At 42.9% G+C, this 20,962-nt stretch overlaps 1 protein-coding gene across 1 annotated transcript in view; it reads left to right on the top strand.

The window, feature by feature from the left end:
- Positions 1-992: 992 nt before the first annotated feature.
- CHN2 (chimerin 2) overlaps positions 993-20,962 on the top strand; it is a 283,809-nt gene continuing 263,839 nt past the window's right edge. Inside the window, exon 1 of the mRNA XM_045792953.2 lies at positions 993-1,670. Within this exon, the coding sequence (XP_045648909.1) occupies positions 1,622-1,670 (49 nt within the window). The 5' untranslated portion in view covers positions 993-1,621. The remainder of the gene's footprint in view (positions 1,671-20,962) is intronic.

The raw sequence follows: 20,962 nt of genomic DNA, 5'->3' as shown, positions 1-20,962 counted from the left end.
GTGCATGGTTGATGTGGACCCCCTAGGACTGTCTGCTGTTCCTGTGTCACTCCTGATAATTTTTAAATTGACTCTGTCCTTTTAACCATGTTTTTAAAAATTGAACTACCCCAATGTGAACACTTTACACTTTGCTACATAATGAGAGTACTTTCATTCCTTTAATGTTTGCGTTTTCCTTTGATCTAACAATTTCTGTTCAAATTTCACAGTTTTCTGTTGCTTCAGGATTGAAAGAACCGATTACCCTGCTGGGAGCGTGAAATAGATTTTTTAAAAATCTGTATGATATTTCCTCCCAGTGAAATTAATTTAGGTTTAAATACAGGGGGAAGGTACACACCTTGTGCTCAAGTCTCTCTCTCTCACACACCTAAGCAATTCCTTACCCTGAAAGGGCACAGTTGGACCTGCTGCCAAGTCTTTTGTGAGGATCTCTTACCAGACGAAGTCAGAGAACCTCTTTCTCTTGACACCCGGCTTTGTGTGGGCCTGATGACATATTTGGAACATCTCTGTTTCTTTGAAGGGCAACCTCAAAAGCCCAGTGGACCCGTCAGTCACTGCTCCTGGCTGGGGGTACTTAAGTGCCTCTGGATGGGGCTTGCTAGGTGTTTTGAGGGTGTTTTAGGAAACACACCTTCTTGCAGGGTAGGGACCATCAGCTCCAGAGTAACAAAGGACAATTTGGAGGGGAGTGGAAGAAGCTCTCCAGAGCCTTTCTGGCATCCCAGACCCCCTTTTAGCTAGCACCGTGTCCTTAGTGACCTCGTCTTCGCCCTCTGGACCCCCCTCCCCGGCTGTCTTCGCCGCTCCTTAGCCTGGCCACGGGCAGCGAGCCCCACCACCTTCTCCCCTCTCCCCTCTCCCCACTCCCCACTCCCGGTTGCCTCCAAACCGTGGAGCAGCGCTGCGCACTGCAGCCGCGCTCGCCCCGCGCCCCCCGGCGGCCTCCCCAGCACCTCGGGGTCTCGCGCCCCGGTCTGGCGTCCCCCCGCCCTGCAGTCCCCAGCCTCCTCCTCCAGCCCCAGTCGCAGGAGCTGTCAAGCCCGCGGCAGCTGAACCAGCCCCCGAGCTCCCGCGTCTCCTCTCCTTCCTTTGTGTGCGCGCGAGCGGAGTTGGGGCGGAGGGAGAAGGGGGAGGTCGCTCTGTCTGTCTGGCTTCTGCCGCCTTTGCCCGGGCTGCTCGAAGTGCCGCCGGGGAGGCGGGAGCCCAGGGGAGGGTGCAGGAGCTGGCGGGGCGCCTCCGGGCCGCCCGGGCGCGGTGGTCCCAGTCGCGCGCGGGGGAGCGCGGACCTCAGCTGGGGCTCGACTAGAGGCACGATTAGTCCGCTCCGGCCGCCCCTCGGCCTCCCTCGGCTCCCACCTACCCCCCGACACCCGGAGAGGAGCGTGCAAAGGCGCGGAGAGGGACGGAAACCACAAATAAATAGCGGCGGCAGCAGCGCGTCATCTGGCGGAGCAGGAAGTGCAGGCAGAGTCCGGAGGCTGGTGCTTTCTGCGCGTCCCCAGGACTTTGCCATGGGCTGGGGGCCGCGAAGGCTGCGAGCGGTCGCGCGAGGGCAGCGGCGGCGGCGTCCGCACCGGGGCTGAGCCAGCAGCGACGCGCGGGGCGCGCGGAGATGGCAGCGTCCAGCAACTCCAGCCTGTCCGGCTCCTCGGTGTCCTCCGGTGAGTTTCAGCCCGTCGGACGCAGGCTGCCGCGCTGGGTCTCTCGCCCCCTGCCCTCGCCTCGCACCCCGGCGTGGGTAGAGCCTACCTGTGGCTGTCCTGCCCCCTCTCTCGGAGGGAGGGCGGGCGCCCGGTGTGCCACTTGTTTGGTTTGCCAGCACCCGGGGCGCCCACAGCACCTCCGCGCCTGACATCTGACAGCGCAGAGGTGGGAGAGCGGTGGCGACCTTAGTGTGCGAACGCGAGTGTTCTGGAGACTTGGGGAGCAGCAGGCGAGAAGCGAAAGGAGCAGGGCAGCCTCGCACTTTCTGGCGCAGCTGGAACCTGGGCTAGCGGGGCGCGGAAGGTTAGGGTGGCGCTGGGCTCCCGGGACTGGCTGGCGGTGCGGCGCCCGCCAGGCTGGATGCCCAAATCCAAGGAAGAGGGGAGAAAACCCTCGCTCCTCACAGACTTCATTTTCTTTGTTTGTTTCAGAAATTAGCTCCGTGGAGACACAAGCTTGGGGCATGGTTTGAGATAGAAGTAATGAAGGGATTCTGTGTTTCTGGTCCTGATTGAAGCAAGTTAGAGGAAGGAAGGTCGAGCCCAACCTCTGACAATCTGCCGGTTTATGAGTGTGTGTGTGTGTGTGTGTGTGTGTGTGATTTTCCTGTGTGGCCTCTTGGACATTTTCTTATAATACTCTCTGTAATTTCACTTTCCAGGCATACATTTTGTTTTCAAGTGTGGCCGAGCAAAGGGAGGGCTTCTTTTAGATTTTTTTTTTTTTTTTTTTTTTGGTTGATCAGCAGGTCTTATCGAAGAGAAAAAACTGCTAATGAATCTGAAGGAATAGGAATCAATAGAAACAGACCCTCTAGTTTCTGAGTATGACAGGTTTCTAATCAGAATGATGCATTAGGTAGAATTCTTCTACCTCTCTGTCACTGAAAACTTTAATGACAAACCCTAAAGGCATAGCTGATAAGACATTTAGTGTAGTATACAGCCTTCAGGGGGTCAAGAGGGTCTTGAAATCCTAAGGAAAATACTCAATATGGTAATATTGTATTAATTCCTATTGTGTGTTTTTTAATTACAATTACCCGGGCCTTAAACTCAGAGGAAGAATCACCTGGTTGGGACTATTGGACAGCAAGCCTGTCATAAATTAGCCATATCTATAGATGTGTAACTAATTTAATCATAAATACAAGGCGAGTTTGACTAAGGTGCGATTGTGATGTGGCACAAGGTGATCCCTTGAAAACCATCTGTTATCTTTGTTGGCAGGTTTAGTTCCAGGGAAACGGCACCTCCTTTCTTGATCACTGCCAACTAATCAGAAGCACAGTGTTGTTAGGCATATGATAGAGTTCAAGTTGCTGGTAGTAGCAGCCAATGGGGCAGAACAGTCATATCTTATTAAGCGCAGCAACAAGTTGACTGCCTGTGGTTTTAATTCTGAGAACTCAGCAAATGCTACAGCGTATTTTTAGTACCCCCAAACCACTGCTGCTGCTTTTCAATTCATTTTGGTTGACTAACATTGAATTTAAAATACAGCGATGTTGGCTTACGATTAGCATATGGTTAGCCCTCTCAGAAAACTGCCCACTAGAAAAGGGACTGGTGGGGGAGAGGTGGCAATGGGAAAGAAGAATGGAGAAAAGACAAGAAGGCAGTCTTATCACATGATTTACTGATGGCATAAATTACAGATGCTGTGGCATTTGAGCGTTCAGATCTTGGTGTAGCTTAAGAAACCTGATGGAAAAATTGAATTCAGGCTTCAGAAAAATACGTGGGTTTGAAGTCACACAGTATGAGCTTTAGACGATGGTAATTGCTTTGCAGATAGGATGGAGATGCTTGTGATGGGTCTCCTTCCTGCTTTAGTTACCAGTATTTTAAATCCTAATGGGAGCTGGGAAATTACATGAACACTGAAATTCAAAAAGTGGGCATGGATATATTATTTAATGTAGATCAAACTGGCCCATGAGCTTATATTGCTTAATATACCAATTAATCAGACGCTTTGTCTTGAAAAATACAAGAAGCTGTAGTTCTCTTTTTAAGCACACTTACCCGTAGTGTGGATCATGAATAATTCAGATGACACAAGCAATTCACACCTGTGAGAGGTGTTGGGCACTAAAGAATAGAGCCTGTCTGTGGTGGCAGCTGCGTTCTCTCAGGCAAAGGCCAGAGTCTGAGAAAACAGGGCACTCCACCAATCTATTAATCACCATTTTCACATAGGACCTACTATGTGCCAGGAAGTAAGTTATAAGCCTCAGTTTCAAGGAGGCTGAGTGAAGAAGTTAATTTTAGGATTCCTTCTAGTTCTGAAGTTCTGGGATCATTGTTCTTGAGTTCTGGCTGCCCCATTGAGCAGTTGGGTCATTTGGAGTGAGTTACTCAACTTCTCCAAGCCTCAATTTCCTCATCTGTAGATAAGGCTGATGTTAATAATGGGGCTTACTTGTAGAATTAAACGGGATGAGGTGTGTAGAGCAGTTAGCCCAGGGTGTGGCACTTAGTGTTTGGTATGAATAAATTTTGCTCCTTTGAGGAATGGAATAGAAGGCATTTCATGGCTCAGACTTTAGGTGCAGAAATAAGTCCAACACACATAAAATTTGCCTCTTACATTGCATGTTAAATTTGATCTTGAGGTCTGAGGTCCATTAAATAAGCAGTCATTAAGTGTATTATAGGTTTCGGGCATTGTCCCAAGAGTTTGGAATAGAACGATGAATTAGGATCCTTTCCCTCACCATCCAGCAGCAGAGATGGATGACAGATAGTCACCTATATTCCAGTTGGATTAAATGAATTACGTGGAGGAGAGTACAAGGAAGGGAGAGATTCCCTCAGTAGGCAGGGGTCAGTGGAAGTGACCTATGAGTTTGGGCTTAAAGGATGAGTGGAATTTTTTCCCAGAGAGCCGAGGGGGGAAAGGCATTTCAGGAAGAGGAAAGAGCTTAGGCAAAGGCTTGGAGATGGGCACGTCTGTGGCCTAATTTTCAACTTCCTTCCTTAGAGCGGTTGATCCATTTTGTAGGGGGTATCTCTTCTCTGGACAGTTATGCTTCTAGACCCATTAGCAGCATCGGGCAGAGAGCTGCTAGGTCACCTCCTGTTGCTACTGACGTAGGTAGGAGGTTTTCTTTCTGTTCAGGTAGCAGTGGGTTTGATGGAACAGCTCTGGAAGCCTTAGCACATACTTGGGCAGTTGAGCAGTAAAAAAGGAGCAGTTGATTCTGTAGTGAATAGCATATGGAGGGGTGAACTCGAGTAATATGGGTTCAACCTCTCTTGAAGGAATAGATGTGGAAGATTTAGGTTTGGTTGGGTTTGCACGGAGAGTAAAGATCTAATAATTCACTCAGTATTAAGCTCAAAGTTCTCTGATTTTCCTGAGAATATGTTCTCACTTGCTATTGTTGAACCGCAATACCCAGGTGTACCGTTTATTCTGCATTACCAACTGAGACATAACAAATGAAATAATCAGGTTAAAATTAATTTTTAAATACATTTTCCAAGAACTGTTCAGAAATTTCTTCTGGAATATTCAATTATGTGTAGAAGAAATTGCTTTGCCTTTGTTTTAATGATAACTGCTAGTAATTAAATTTCACAATCACCTAGATTGGCAGGAAGGTTTGATTACCTTTATTATTTTAAGTGGAAAAAAAAATCTCTATCCTTACGCTTTTACTCTAGCCTGTGGTACTTGATTATATTCTGAAATAAACAATGGTTGATTTGCAAAATAGTTTTCTTAATAATCATGGGTTATATTGGCTTTTATAATTGAAAGAAGAACTTTTTGCATTTTAGTGATGTGATTGCCAAATGGGTAATTTCACAGAGTAAAAAAAAGAAAAAGAAAAAGAAAAGAAATCAACTCAAGTAAAGTAATAAATAAAGCTATGAGATGTTTTCCAGTAACTGAACAAGGTAAAAATTAAATATTAAAAGGACCTCCAGGATAAGAAGTTGTTAAGATTTTGAGAACATAAACACACTGTAATATTATAGAAATGAAATCAACATAGACTTTTTAAATTAAAATGCAAATGGAAAAAGGTAAAAATCAGTATTTATGTGTACAGTCACTGAAACCTTAATTAGGGAAAGAACATTCCTAAATGGATTGAGGGATCTGTTTCTCCAGATTTTATACAATAGTAATGTGGGCCAAATAAATAATGCTATTTTCTGCTGTCACACTGGCTTAATCCTAGAAATGATAAATAGGAATTTTCATTACTCATTATTGGAGGGTCAGAAACAGTGACATATACAAACCTTTCATATCCCTGGATGTGGAAGGTAAAACCGAACTATAGTAATGCTGCCAAGACATATATGTGTAATTAGAAACTCCATAGATCAAGTACTACGAAACAGAGTATCTTTGTTGAAACAGACATTCCCAGTGAGAAGTCTTCTTTTGGACCTCTGAATTATTCAGAAATATTCAATTTTGTGTAAGAGAAATGTCTTTACTTTTGTTTTAGTGATAACTGCTGGTAATTTTATTTCATAGTTACCTAGAGGGTCAGGATGGTTTGATTACTTTTGTTATTTTAAATCACCAAAAAAATTGTGATTTCAAAAAAAAATTGCAAATTAAAAAATCACAAAGCCAAAACTAAACGCCCTGAGAGAAATCATTCACTCAGAGGAGGCGTATTGTTCTTTTCTTTTTTTCTCGTGACCTTTCCACACCTCACTTTAACTTATTAGATTTTTCACTGCTCCTTTGTGGGAACCCAGACGAACCCCGTGATAGAGAATCTGAGAGGACAGAATTTTCTTAAGCATGACTGCATGTTTGCTGTGTTTGACAAGGGTCCACTGATATGTGTACTCTTGCTAAAATGCCAGATCCCCCCTCCCAAGTGTTTTCAAAGCCCCTGCCATTTGTTCAACTTTTGGGGTACAGAAACACCAGGTATTTTCTGAGGCCAGTCCATGTGGGACTTAACTGGACAGCATGTTCTGTGAGCTGCAACCTGGGGCTTGGCCCGGGTGTCAGTCCTGCTGAGGGCCGTCTGCTGCTCTGCGGGGTCTCCTGTTTTTGCACAATGGTGAAAATAACCGGACATTGGGTTTGGAAAACCTATACATGAGCAGGGTCACATTGGTATGTTTTGGAAAAGAGTTTTCTGCCAGAAGATCAAGATTCTTGCCAAGATAGTTAGAAGCAGAGAAAGAGAAAGGGACCTAGTGATAGACCTATGATTAATAGCATCCATCTATCACCCACCAATCATTTATTTTTTATGAATGTATTCACATTTCATGACTCCTGATGTGTGTCAATTTAATTTTCAAAATGAATGGCTTCCTTCCTTCCTTCCTTCCTTCCTTTCTTCCTTCCTTCCTCTCTTTTTTTTACTTTTCTCACCTGTTATTATGTTGGTCAGATTTCTATTTAGATTTTTTTCATCAACGCTGCATTTGGCCTTACTTGACTCTTAGTTTCCAAATCCTCTAAGTACCTTCCTGCTTCTCTTTCCATGTGCTCAGTGGGAACGGAAGCTGGTGTTCTGTTGCTCACATGGATTCCGGTCAGGGGATCAGGATGGATGCGTGTACCTCTGGTGCAGGCCGGTTGTTGTGACAGAACACACTCATGTGTGTCAAAGGCACTAACAAAAGCAGAGGTTTATTTAAAATCTCCATGGCTAGAGGGAAATCCAGTTAGGAATGTGCTGGTCCCATAGGCAGTCTGCTCTGCAACGGGACCCATGTGTCTGTTCGCTGGGATCTGAGGCTGAAGACCTGGCACGTGTGCATTGCCAAGTGGCGATGAAACTTTGTGGCTCTGTACCCAGGGAGAGTCAGCCACCAGCTGCTTGTGCGAATAGCCTGCTTTTCCCCTCATTTATTATTAATCGAACACCTTTGCGGGGGCCAACCTTTGAATAGTCTTTACAGCATGGTCTAATTACAGCCTTGCCTTGCTTCAGTAGCTTGGCTGTCCAAGTCACCCAACCTCAGCCGTATCAAGAGTTATTTCAAATCATCCAATGCCTAAGTTCCCATAGACATTGCCTAATAAATGGATTCAGGGAATAGCCTTATTTAAAATGTGATCACCTCAGGTCAGAGGTTACATTGATAGGATTCCTGGAGTTGAGACATTGTCCACACATTGTGCAGGCTGCCAATCACCCCTTGCCTTGGTGGGCCTGCTGGGAGAACACTTTTTCAACAAGGAAGGCTAGATGGTACTTGTCTGGCAGAACCTACTAGATCTGGACAGTCTGCTTCCTTGAGCTGGCAAGAAATCTCACGTTCTGAAATGTGTCTTCATTAGACGTTGCAGGAAGTGCCCTAACCTCAGAGTCAGAAGATCTAGACACTGAAACCTTTAACCAAGGCATTGATCAGGGCACCTAAACCCTTAACTGAGGTTCTTAAAGAGGCTTTAAGCCCTAACTATGACCCTTAAACCATTAACCAGGACTCTTGAACCCTTAACGAAAGTTCCTAAACCATTAATGTAGGCACTTAAAACGGATCCTTACTTAACTAAGCCCTACAACTAGCTAACGGTGTGACCTTTGGTGAAATTAGCCTTTCTGAGCTTTAAAACCTTATTGCAAACTGCAGATATGACAGCCTGTTTCCCAGAATTGACGTGAGCATTAACAGGGGTGATGGAAGCATTGTCTCCCATAGACCTGGCTATGCTATCCACTCAGTAGATGCTGACTCCTCCCCCTTCCTCCTCTCCTGCCCTGAACATCTTTGAGCCTCTGTTCTTTTGTCTTTTTTATTATTTTTTTAAGATTTTATTTATTTATTTGACAGAGGGAGTGTGACAGAGCCCAAGCAGGGGGAGCAGCAGAGGGAGAGGGAGAAGCAGGCTCCCTGTTGAGTGGGGCTAGATCCTGGGACCTGAGATCATGACCGGAGCAGAAGGCAGATGCTTAACCATCGGAGCCACCCAGGCGCCCCTCTCTTGTCTTTAAACCAGAAATAGTGATATCTGATGAATTTATCCCACAGGGTTGTCATGCCTGAAGTATACTGTTTGGAAAATGCTTAGTAAACTGGAAAAGCAACCAACAATACTGAATGGTTGCCGCGTCTCACTCTGTTTACATGTAATCCTCGGGGTATTTCTCTGAGGTAGACCACGCATCCCCTTTTGCAAACAAAGACATCAGTTCCAGAGAGAGCACAGAGCTTGGATTTGAGGGGCTAGGGTTGGAGCAATGTCTCCTTAATTTCAAAGATCAGGTTTTTTCCTCTTGAAACATAGAGGGTTGGTTTTTGATTCTATCTCTGTTTTAGAAGTGTCTGACATTAAAGTTTAAGGCCGAAATGCATGCTCATTGTTAACAGAGAAAATACAGTAATACAACTGGTTGTGCTTTGTTTGTTGCCCTTGGTAGTTATCCAGACCCACAACCAACCCGACCGAAGCTTATTCTCACAGCATTAGGAGTGGGAGGTGTTACCAAGTGAATGCTCTGTAGAGAAATCACCTAGGGGGTTGGACTTAGGGATGTCTGTACTTAAGAACAGTCTCACGAGGTGAAGGGTATACAGGTGTTCATCGTACTATTCTTGCAACTTTTCCAAGGTTTGAAAATTTTCCAAATGAAAGAAAAAAGACCAAGGGGGAGGAAAAAAAGAATAGTACTACTTTGCATCCAGTTGACTGTCTTCACTGGAGTCTTAAAAGCATTTCATTTCGCGTGAGCTTATCGAGTCTTGGGACCACCTCATGAAACTCCCAGATTCTGAATCATCAGAGGGAAAAATATATATTAGTTAGCTTATATCGAAGTGAAAAGTGTAGGAACTGAAATTACAGACGGTGTTCAGGTAAACCATGCTCAACACTTCCTACCTGAGAATAGTTTTTTCCTCATGAGCTGGTTTGACTTTATATTTCATTATAGGTTTCAAGTGAGGAGGGGGCTTGCAGGTTGTTCTAGCAGATTCTAGAATTACATAAGTAAGAGAATCAGGGTCGGAGGAGCTCCAGGAACTGCCCAGGGCTGTTCAGCCAGTTGGTGGTGGAACTAGAGCTGAAACTGACATCTAGGACCCATGTTTCCAGAACATTCATTGTCCGTCCCCTTTCCTGGCTCATCCTAAGGAGTAGCATTATCCTTAGAGAATTTCTTACAGCTGGTTTGATTTTTTTTTTTTTTTCCTGTCTGGCTTCATGGAAGCTGTTCTATTTAATTATTTAATATTTTCAAAAAAGAAGTCATAAAGTGCTTTGTATTTTACATGAGCCTTAGATCTCAAGGCTGTTGTTGTGCCAATAGAGGCACAAAGTCTTAAGTGACCTAGTGTCTGCCCTAACTATATATAGCTGTGCTGTCCAATATGGTAACCACTAGCCACATGTAGCTGTTTAAATTTAAATTTAAATTTAAATTTAAATAAATTCAGTTCCTCAGTTGCATGAGGCACATTTCAAGTGCTCAATAGCACATGTGGTTGCTGGCTACCATATTAGACCATGCAGAAATAGACCATTTCCATCATCCTGTGGAAGATTTTACTGGGCAGCACTGGTAAACAGGGAAGGTAAAGTTCTAAGACAGGAACATTACTAATGTAAAATTAATAAGCTATGGATAGAAATTTTGATAGAATGTTCTCCCATTCCTGTATTTGTCGTGCTACTTAGGTTATATTTCACTAATTTTGCAAATTGGCTTTTTCTAAAAAAGTAATTTTTTTCATAACTTTGGGGGAACTATGGAATGACAGCTAGACGATGATTTGGGGGAGAGTAATTAAAATGTTTATAAACTCTTCTAGTCTTGAAATTAGATTCAAGCTTTTTAAAAAATGGTCTATATTTTCCCTAATGACAACTCCCATTTCTTTTTTAAAAAAATCCCACAGTGAGTTATAATTTCACCCTCAGAGAGGAAAAAAAATGCCTATGTCTAGAAGTAGTTTGGATCTTATAATTGTATCTCTTCCAAAACATCATAAAGAAAATAAGAAAATTGTGAATATGTGTAGTGAGGTTGCTAGTGGCATATCCAAGCTGTGCTATTTAAAGGAGATTTTCTACCAACTTGGCCATCAGCAAACCATTCGCCTAGAAGTATTTTACTACTGCAAAAGGCCCACATATGGGACAAAGCAAACACATTGGTTTTTAGAAAATAAAGTTAGCTTTGGGAATCTTCAGCACATTTAATTGGAAGAAAATGCATGCAAATAAGATGCAGGAACATGACAGTTCCTAAGAAAAGGAAGCTGCCCTCCTCCTTGAACTTCTGTTACCATCTTCAAGTGCAATAAGGAAATGGAAAGGTAGATGGTATCTTTAAAGGGTCAAACAACTGTCAAGAAAGAGGTGGATATTGAGGCCGCTAGATTCAGACATAATAGTCAGAGGCCCGCGGCATCAGATTATACATTTAGCGCAGTGTGAATCACAGAATCACTTGGGTGGGTGATCACCATCTATAATTCTTTTCTCATCGGAGACCCTGTACCCTATACTAGATTTCCTCTTGTCCTCTGTACCTTCGGGACTGGCTGAGCACCCTGTTCTTTAAGGAAACAAAACCTAGCATTCCTTATTTATTTGACATAATTGCACACAAACAAAATAAAGTGCTTTTTCTTTTCTTTTTAATGATTTATTCATTTATTTGAGAGAGAGAGAGAGAGCACACGTGAGCAGGGGGAGGCACAGCAGGGAAAAGGAGAGAGTATCCTCAAGCAGGCTCCCTACTGAGCTTGGAGCTCATCACGGGGCTCAATCTCATGACCCTGAGATCATGGCCTGAGCCGAAATCAAGAGCCAGCTACTCAACCAACCGAGCTACCCAGCTGCCCCTAAAGTGCTTTTTCTTAAATAATTTTGCTTCTAAGGAATACACCAAGAGATCAATGTTTGGGACAACAAGGAAACAGGAAGCAGGGAGTACGGTTTGAGGGGTAAATCCTCTGCAGCAAATACTAGAATGTGTATTCTGCAACACTGGCTTCTAAGAGTCTGACCTATAAGAGTCTCAAGACTGAGCCCTGCCTTATCTGGTAGCCACGTGGGCTGTTTAGCTCTTGAAATGTGGCTGGTGTGACTGCAGATGCAGGGCAAGTGTGAAGTCCCCACCAGAGTTTGAAGACTTAGTACAAAACAACAAGAATATAAAATATCTCGTGAATACCCCCGTTATATGGATTATACATTGAGATGATAACATCTTTCGGATATTAGGTTAAAGAAAAGATATTGTAAAAATCAATTTCACCCATTTATTTAAAAATATTTAATGTGGCAGGGCACCTGGGTGGCTCAGTCAGTTCAGTGGCTGGCTCTTGATTTGGCTCAGGTCATGATCTCAGGGTCGTGAGATCGAGCCCTACATCAGGCTCAGCACTGAGCATGGAGACTGCTTAACATTCTCTCTCTCCCTTTCCCTCTGCCCTTCCCCCTGCTCATGCTCACTCACTCTCTCTTAAATAAATAAATAAATAAATAAATAAATAAATAAAATCTTAAAAAAAATTTAATGTGGCTCCTAGAATAGTTAAGATTAGATATGTGGCTCACATCATACTTGTATTGGACAGCCACTGGTCTGAGCGACCCTAATGAGGATGTTCTAGACTGTATCACAGAATCCACCACATAAAACCTCCTGATTCACTGCTCCATGACTCCCCTAGTTGCAGCCCTGAACACTCTCCAAGCCAGAAAGATACCCTCCCTTCAGTGTGGCCCCCGTGCGCAGGTCCCTGTTTTGTTTTACTGCCGGACATTGAGAGATGTCCTTCATTTTCTGGGTGTGTACAGAGATTTTGAAATGAAGTAAGACAGAGAGGGACAGATTGGAACTCCATCAGATCCTTGTTGACACAGGTTCTGTGCTTTGTTTTAGGCTTCACTATCATTCCAGACTTTACATATTTACTTGTTAGATTTATGTGCACTCCTCCTCCCAAGAAAGCCCGTAATGCTAGGAAGTTGGGTAGAGAAGTTGACAGAAAAGGGACACATTTTTTTCCTGACCTGAGTAGGAAATTCTTCTCTGATAATGTTTGTACTGAGGCTTCTTACCATGAATATGTATATGTGTATAAAACATGTATATGTGTGATATATGTCTGTAGGCATGTATGTGTGTGTTTATGTGTATATGTTTACACAGGAAGCAGAAGTGGATTAGGTTTCAAACAAAAGTTATTTCTGAACCAAATATAGAATATATAAGTTAATATCAAGGGAAAAGCAAAGTCAAGACTAACATTACTTTTAGTAATGAAAAAATTCACTTGGGATTATGCTAATGATGTGTAGATATTAATACACATAATTTGGCTGCCTAATATTGATTTAAGTTGCTCATTCAAATTCACTTTATTATAGAAAAATTAGCCATTTTGTTTTATAGTGCTTGTCCCTGCAGACAGTGAAACCATTAAGCCATGTTTATTGGATAAATAACACTATTTTGCTGACTTTCATATGCAAAGAGAGCATTATCATGTCTCCCACAGGAAGTGCCCTGTGAGTTATTACTCTCTGGCTGGGGACCTGGTTAGTTCAAGCCAGGTGTCCTCTCTGTTATCTCCCTTGTGATCATTGTCCAAGGTTGAAGGTACTGTCGTGGTCAGGGCACAGAAGTATTTTCTCCTATGTGATGTTAATATGTCTGAGGCTTGAACTTTACACACATGAGAGCCCTGTGCTTGTTTTAAACAGCCAAACTAACCCACATGCCTTTTTCTTTTTTTCCAAATATGAATTCTTCCTCAGAGAAAAAAGCAATTGGCAGGAGCTTTTCAACTCTGTTGAAATAATATCAGATTAAGATTAGGAACATAACCACAGCAAATCCTAGGCAATTACCAACAGAAGACAAGATTTGGAATTAGACAATGTAATTTGTCATAAGAATATAATTACCATAGTACTTATTTGGTTCAAGATTCTAACCCCAGTAATAGCGCTATAGGGTATTTTGTAAAAATGCTCAACATCCTTTCAAGGAAGAGATGCCCTGCAGACATTTTACTTTTCGTAAATAGCTGATGTAAATCTGTCATTTAGGAATTCACGTAGACATGTTTCTGAGAGCATATATAGTTTCAGCTTGTGGTCCTCCTTATAGTAATGAGTTGCATCCATTTTCCACCCCTAGAGTGGACTGGTATTTCTTTTTATTGCTTTATATTTCACTCTCCAAAACTTATTTCTAACATCCACTCTTGAGTTTTGTAAATAAATGTGGGTTCATTTGAACCCTGGACTTCAAGAGTGGTGTTGTGTGGCAAGTGTTGGGAAGCTGGGGAGCTGGCTATGGTAACTTGGGCCCCTCTGAATTTTCTGGTCCATAAAATGGGCTAATACTACTTGTGAAAATCAAATGGGGTAATGTCTGTGAAAGAAACTTGACAATTGAAAACTTGTGAACAAAACATAAGAATCTCTGCTCTCATGAAGTTTCATTCTTATATAGATGCTCTATTGGTTCCTTTCTTGGCTGATAAACGATCACTCGGAGGTCATGATTGTCTAATATGACTTGAAAAATCTCCTCTAAATATATTACCTTGTTCTTCACCAGGCTCTCAAAACCTTGGCGTGCAAGCCCATCGGTTTAAAATTTCTCCATTTAGTGTAAGATTCCACTGTGCATCCCACTTTCCCATAAACATTTTAAATTAGCCCAGACAAATCTCTCATCCAGAGAGATTTGTTTATACTTTCTGATCCAGAGGAGTGGCTCTTTTTGAAATTAAATTTGATGTAATATCCAATCTATGCAAGTAAATCTCTGCAACAGACATGGAAATTAGAAAGCCCAGCAACAGAACTCTCATAAGGAAGTCACTCAGTCTAGGAACATCACCTACCCTTGCATCTTCTCCCTCATCCCTTCCCTCCATTGCCTTCTTTCAATCCCTTCCTCCAAAAGTAACCATTATGAATGTCCTATTTACTATTACCTTGGTTTTCCTTCTTTCTTTAAATGATTTAAAGAAATAATTCAAAACCCATGCTTCACAAAGTAGATGTTTCTGTCTGTTTTGCTCACTGCCAATCTCCAGCCAATCTAGAACAGTATCTCGCATGCAGGAGGCGCTCAATAATTGTTGAGTGAACGAATATGTCTATATCCCAAGCACTCTATCATAAGAATGCTGCTATAGCCCCTCTTATATATAAATTAGTTGTGTAAGAGCACCATCACTGGTTCACATTAGCCACACGCCTCTAATGATTTTTAGAAAATTAGAGATTTTTTAAAACTCATAATATGGATTATTTGCACTTAGGTGCAATAGGAGACTCCCAACAAAATCACATGGACTTCTCTGAACCAGGACCACTTCTTAAACTTGATTTGTAGTTCACAAGTACTTTTCAGGAGTGAAAAGTGAGCCACTCAAGGAACATAAGTAGAAAAGCTAGAGCTGAGCTGGGAGAGCTACAGAAAAGATTTTAGAAAGTGATACAGTGCATGCACTACAACAAGGGTGAACCTCGAAAACGTTATGTGAAGGAAGCCAGTTATAAGAGACCACATAGTGTGTGATTCCACCCGTATGAAATGTCCAGAATAGGCAAATCATAGAGACAGAAAGTAGATAAGTGATTTCCTAAGGTGGGGAGGGCTGGCAGGAAACTGGAGGGACTGCTAATGGGTATGGGATTTCTTTTGGGGTGATGAAATTGTCTGAAATTGATTGTGGTAATGGTTGCACATTTCTGTAATATACTAAAAGTCACTGAACTGTATACTTTTAAACAGGTGAATTGTAGGGTATGTAAATTCTATCTCAATAAATATGTTATTTACAAGAGGCAAAAAAAAATTTGATAGAGTGGGGCTGAGAAGGGGAAAAGGTTGTAAAGTGAGCAGAGAGGGAAAAACCCAATAGATCAAGTCCTTCCTTGATGGATACTCATTATCAGATAAGAGACATTCATTCTATAGTTACTGATATCAACACATGGGAGTGCCCCTTCCTCTTCCCATTTTTATTTCCACAGTTGTCTTTTTCTACTGACAGCCCCTGACCTCCTCAGAAGGTTCTACAGAGACGTGTCCTCTGTGGTTGACTCCCGGAGTCAGCTCGACAGTGCCTCCTTCCCCAGTGCCCCCAAAGCCTGCGGTGTCCTCCTTCTGGCTGAGGAATGAGGGCCAGCAGCAGGTCTTCTCTGCTGATGCTGGACAAAGCAATTAGTGCATTTCTCATGACTAGTTAATTAGATTTTTGTGCAGCTTTTCAAGCCCTGGGCACAACTCTTACACCCTCAATGCGGAACGTGAGTCATCCGGGAACCAAGTTTCCTGCTGTGTAACCTGGGTACTGCCGAGTTTACTATTACAGTGATGCCTCTGTTGCTGCCTCCAGATGCCCCCACTGGATGGATGCACGTGCAGACGCTTCCAGGGGCATCATCTGCTGGCTCTTTTGTTGTTTCTAATCAAAGAATGGGCACACTTTGATCATGTCAGATCACAGCATTGTACTCATTGTACTGTAAATACTTTGTTAGAAAGATGACACAGGTCCCGTTGTCTCAGATGTTCTGATAGTGTTTACTTTAACTGTGAACAAGTAAAGAAACATGCATCTGATCGGATATGATCTAATATAGGAGTACTTCAAATACGAAGCTTTCCAGAACCACATATAGTTTATGATAATGAATCCAATCGATAAGCATTTGAAAAATACCTGCTGGCTTTGGAGGGCCAGGTGTGTGAGAAGTCCCTCTTCCTCTCCCTGCAAGTTTAGTGACTTCCACAATAAGATATACTTTCTGCCGGTTGGAGGAAGACCTGGCTCCGGAGGGAGCTTGTAGAGATAAAGATCGGCATCTTGGGGGAACAGAGTCCCTGGGGGGCCACTTCCACGGCAGGCTTCAATCTTCAATGGCCTGTAGGAGTTTATAGCAGCAGGGCTGGCTCCCCTTCGAACTGTTCATGGCTTGTCCTTCTTACTCCTCATGCGACAACAAAGATAAGCACCCCCACAAAGTACAAACAGATACCTATTCATGGGAGTGTGAAGGCAAAGCAAGTACTGAAACATCCTCTTCCTTAAGGTCTCATACGGAGTATTTTCCTGGCACCCAGGGGAGGAAGTGGGTATACACTACAGTGGATTTGTTGTACCGTGTCCTCCCTGGGGGGAAATCTGGCTGCCTTGGGTTCCCTGTGACAACAGCACAGGGAGGCCAAGGTATTGTGCCAGGTGTTGGCCTCTGCACCTGCTCTCACATTTCACTCCAGGGATGGATTTTATTCCTGGGTCCTCTGACCGCACTCCCGCTCTAGCCGCAGTTTTGCTTTCCGCGGTTTCGCTTACCCGTCATCCACCGCGCTCGGTAAGCCGACTGTCCTTTTTCTGATGAATCAGCAGAAGGTCGGTAGGAGCCTAACTCTGCCTTTCACTGCTTACGTCATCTCATCCCGCGCGCACGTCGTCATCTCTCATCACCCGGGGAAGAAGAAGGGTGAGTACAATGCAATAATATTTCGCGAGAGAGATCACATTTACATAACTTTTATTACAGTGTTTTGTTATAATTTTCTATTTCATTATTAGTTACTGTTCTTAATCTCTTACTGGGCCTCATTTATAAACTGAACTTTATCGTAGGTTTGTATGTATAGGAAAAAAACAGAATATGTAGGGTTTAGTATTCTCTGTGGATTTAGGCAACCATTGAGGGTCTTGGAAGGTATCCCTCTTCCCCCATTGGGTAAGGGGGGGGACCACTGTACTTTCTAACGTCACAGGCCAAGCTCTCCCTGACAAAAGGTGCTGTTCATGCAACTTTTCTCATACTAACACCAACATGCATAACACATTCACGCCTCCTCACTTCCTCCCTAGAACGTTTCAGGGTGCAATCATTGTACGGGTTAGGATGTTTCTGCTGCAAATACGGAAGACCCTGAAAAGAAGTGGGAGATAGGATAACCAAACTCTGTGGCATCAGACTCTGTCGGCTTCTCTCCAGTTCTCTTGGCTCTGTCCTCTTGGTGGAGGGGCTTTGTCCTTAGTTTCCCTCTCCTTTTGGTGTCAAGATGACGACAGCACTACCTGGCATCACAGTTAGAAAGAGTAAAGGAGTACAGGTTTCCCCCACTGTCGGAAAGTAGATTTCCTATGAAATCTTTTGTAAGCCACAATGACTTAAAGGGAAGAAGCATTTACCATTAACTGATATAGAAAAATTTGTGAGCTTTCCCAGACTCAAAAAATAACCTCTCTTTGACTTTTCTGATACCTTAGGACACATCTTGCTAACGGATGTACAAAATAAATCAAGATAAAACACAGATGCACACAGACACCATTCAAAACTATGTGGCTAGATGCTGAGTGTAGTTTGGGGATGGAACTTGGTGGGACCACTCTCACTGCTGGGGGTCTGCACTGCCTTTATAACTGCTCACTACAAAACTAACGCTGAATGCTATCTTTGCTTTTCACCTTTTTTTTTCTTTTTTTTGCAAAAGCAAAAATCCTTTTTGGGTTTCTTTTGGTTAGTGAAAATGTAGGTTAATGTAGGTCTTTTGTAAAAGAGAAATGGTGTAATGCAAACTTTTGAACAACAAGGGATACCTGTAATCTCTTTCTCCTGGCTGTGTGAAAAGTGAGAAAAGCTTTCTCAGAACCTCCCCTCTCCTAGCCGACTTCCCCTTGCCTCCTGGGTCACAGTTTTGTCACATGCTCATATGCAAGGCAATTACTGGCAAGGAGACTAGGATTTCCATGATGCTCTATGTCCAGGCATGACCTCCTTCCTGGAATGGGGATGGGGCTAGCCTCTCCCGAACAGGTGAGGACACCTGAACAGAACAGGGTTCTGTGAAGGAGGACAGAGGATTCAAGAGTGTCTGGCACAGTAATATCACGAATGTCCTCAGCCCTTGGAATCTCTAAGGCCACCACAGAAATACTGAGAGGTCAAAGAAACCTGGCCTCTCCTGCTCGAATGACTTATTACGGTCTAGTTGAGAACCAAACAATTGGTGAACGTATTTAGTCTTCAGTAATATTCACTTCATGACCAAAATGTTTCTGCTTCCCTTCCAAATCAGGGTGACTGACAGCTTTTACTGATGCCTTGCTTTCACTGGTTAGTGCCTTATGAATTGGAGCACTTTGTTTTATGGTTATGGAAAAATACAGACTAATTCTGGATCGATTCCTGAGCTCTGATGAAAAGTTGGACAGTAAGGATTGAAGGTTTTGATTCCTGACTGACTTGAACATCCCTGGGCCTGGTGTAAGTTGGAATGGTTTTATTAGAAATTCAGGGAATAATAGTAGATAATTCAACCACTCCTGGTTGCTATGGCAAGGAATTTTTGAAGCTTTGATTTATGAGAACTAGTGATCATTAGGAGCGCTTTGTTTTTAAAACAGAAAGCCCTGCAAACTGTCAAGGCTTGAGTGGAATAAAGAGATGATTGGCACCTAACTGGAGAAAGAATCTCAGGTTATTTCCAAAGAAAGAAGAGCAGGCAGAAGGCTTTTGGAGAGCAGATTCCCATTTTTCATTTTCATGGCAGGCCGGAGTGTGTAAAGATCATTGGACAACGAGTCATATGACCCAGGTCTGTGCCAGTTCTAGCTCAGCATTTGCTTTTCATAAGGCCTGGGGCAAATTACATTATCATTTTGTAACTTTTTGATGCTCGACTGTAGAATTATTATGTTGAACCGGATCATCTTGAGGGTCTTGAAAATTTTATGATTTTCTGACTCTGCCTATTTCTTCTTGCCAATTTATAGTGCATTGGTGGGATCCCCAAGGGAACCACCCTCCCACCCCCCACACATACTTCACATAGCAATTACCATTGGCCCCATTTGTTGCAGGCACCCCGGGTGTAAGACATCACAACTATTGGGTGTCTGTGCTGCACTCACATTTCGGCCCTCACTCTGAGTAAGCCCGGAGATATTCCAAGTGTGCTCCAGGGCAGTATTAGACAAGCCTTTTGGAATGCAACTCACACTAAGAGATCCATTTTATATCACAAGCCAGCATATATATACACACGTACCATGCACACACACACACAATTCAGCATATATTTATGGAGTATTTACCATGTCCTAAGTGTAAGAGATACTATTGCAGTGACAACAAAAGACAAAAAAATCCTGCTCCTTGTGAAGTGTCTAAGTACAGAGAGACGATAAGCAAAAGAAACTGTATGTTTCTAATGAATCATTGAACTTTGCATCAGAAACCAGGGCTGTACTGTATGGTGACTAACATAATATAATAAAAAAACATTAAAATAAATAAATAAATAAATAAATAAATAAATAAATAAATAAATTTCTGGGGCAAAAAAAAAAAGAAACTATATGTAATCTATCAAATGGGTGCATCATAATTTTATGTAATTATGATATAGAAAATTCATAGTTTATATAGTATGTTAGATGGTGATAAGTTCTATGGAGAAAAATAAAGGAAGGGAAATAGGAAATACTGGGGTGGGTGTGGGGTCTGAATAGTACATTGTGTGGTCAGGGAGGGTCTTACTGAAAAGCTGACATTTGATGGTGAGGCAGCCAGCAGGCAGATATCTGGAGGAAGAGCATTCCAGACAGAGGGCAATTACTGATGTCCGGCTACAGGAGTGTGCTTGGTGTGTTCCAGGAACAGAAATAAGGTCAATGGGGCGAGGGTGAATAAGAGGTAAACAGAACTGGGCAGGAATGGGTAGCAGATCATGGTGGGCCTTGTAGGCCATTGTAAGGACTTCGGATTTTGCACTGAGTGAGGTAGGGTGTCCCTGTAGTGTTCCAGAAGAGTGACGTGATCTGACTTGGGTTTTAACAGAACCACTCTGGCTACCATAGTGAGAGTTGACTAAATGCAAACACTGGGTGTGCGTAGGCACTCACATACCTGCAGAGACGCAAGCCCTGCAAACAGGGCGTCCCCCTTCCTGTGCTATGTGCTCTGAACTTTTCTTTTCTAATGCATTTGAATTCGTTCATCTAAAAACTGGTCAGGGCCCACAAATAGATTTCAGAATCCACTATAGGGTGGCAACTGGCAATTCGAAAAGCAGATTATAAATTGGCCTAGAACCGCAAAGATGTAGTAGATTGAGTTTCCTTGCTCAAGGCATGGTATGGTGTACACAGCACACACTGGAGGCCTCATCTTCATATTTAATAATGGTTTTCAAGGAGCTTTTGTTCATTTTTTTTAGCTTACACTGAATAGCACTATTTTACTGAATGATCAGTTAAAAGTTTCATCTTTACTTACAATTCATATCTTAAATAACTTT

The sequence above is a fragment of the Ursus americanus genome, chromosome 3, assembly GCF_024610735.1.
Source record: "Ursus americanus isolate L20-20 chromosome 3, mUrsAme1.1.p, whole genome shotgun sequence".
NCBI lineage: Eukaryota > Metazoa > Chordata > Mammalia > Carnivora > Ursidae > Ursus > Ursus americanus.
This window is presented reverse-complemented; position numbering and strand designations above follow the sequence as displayed.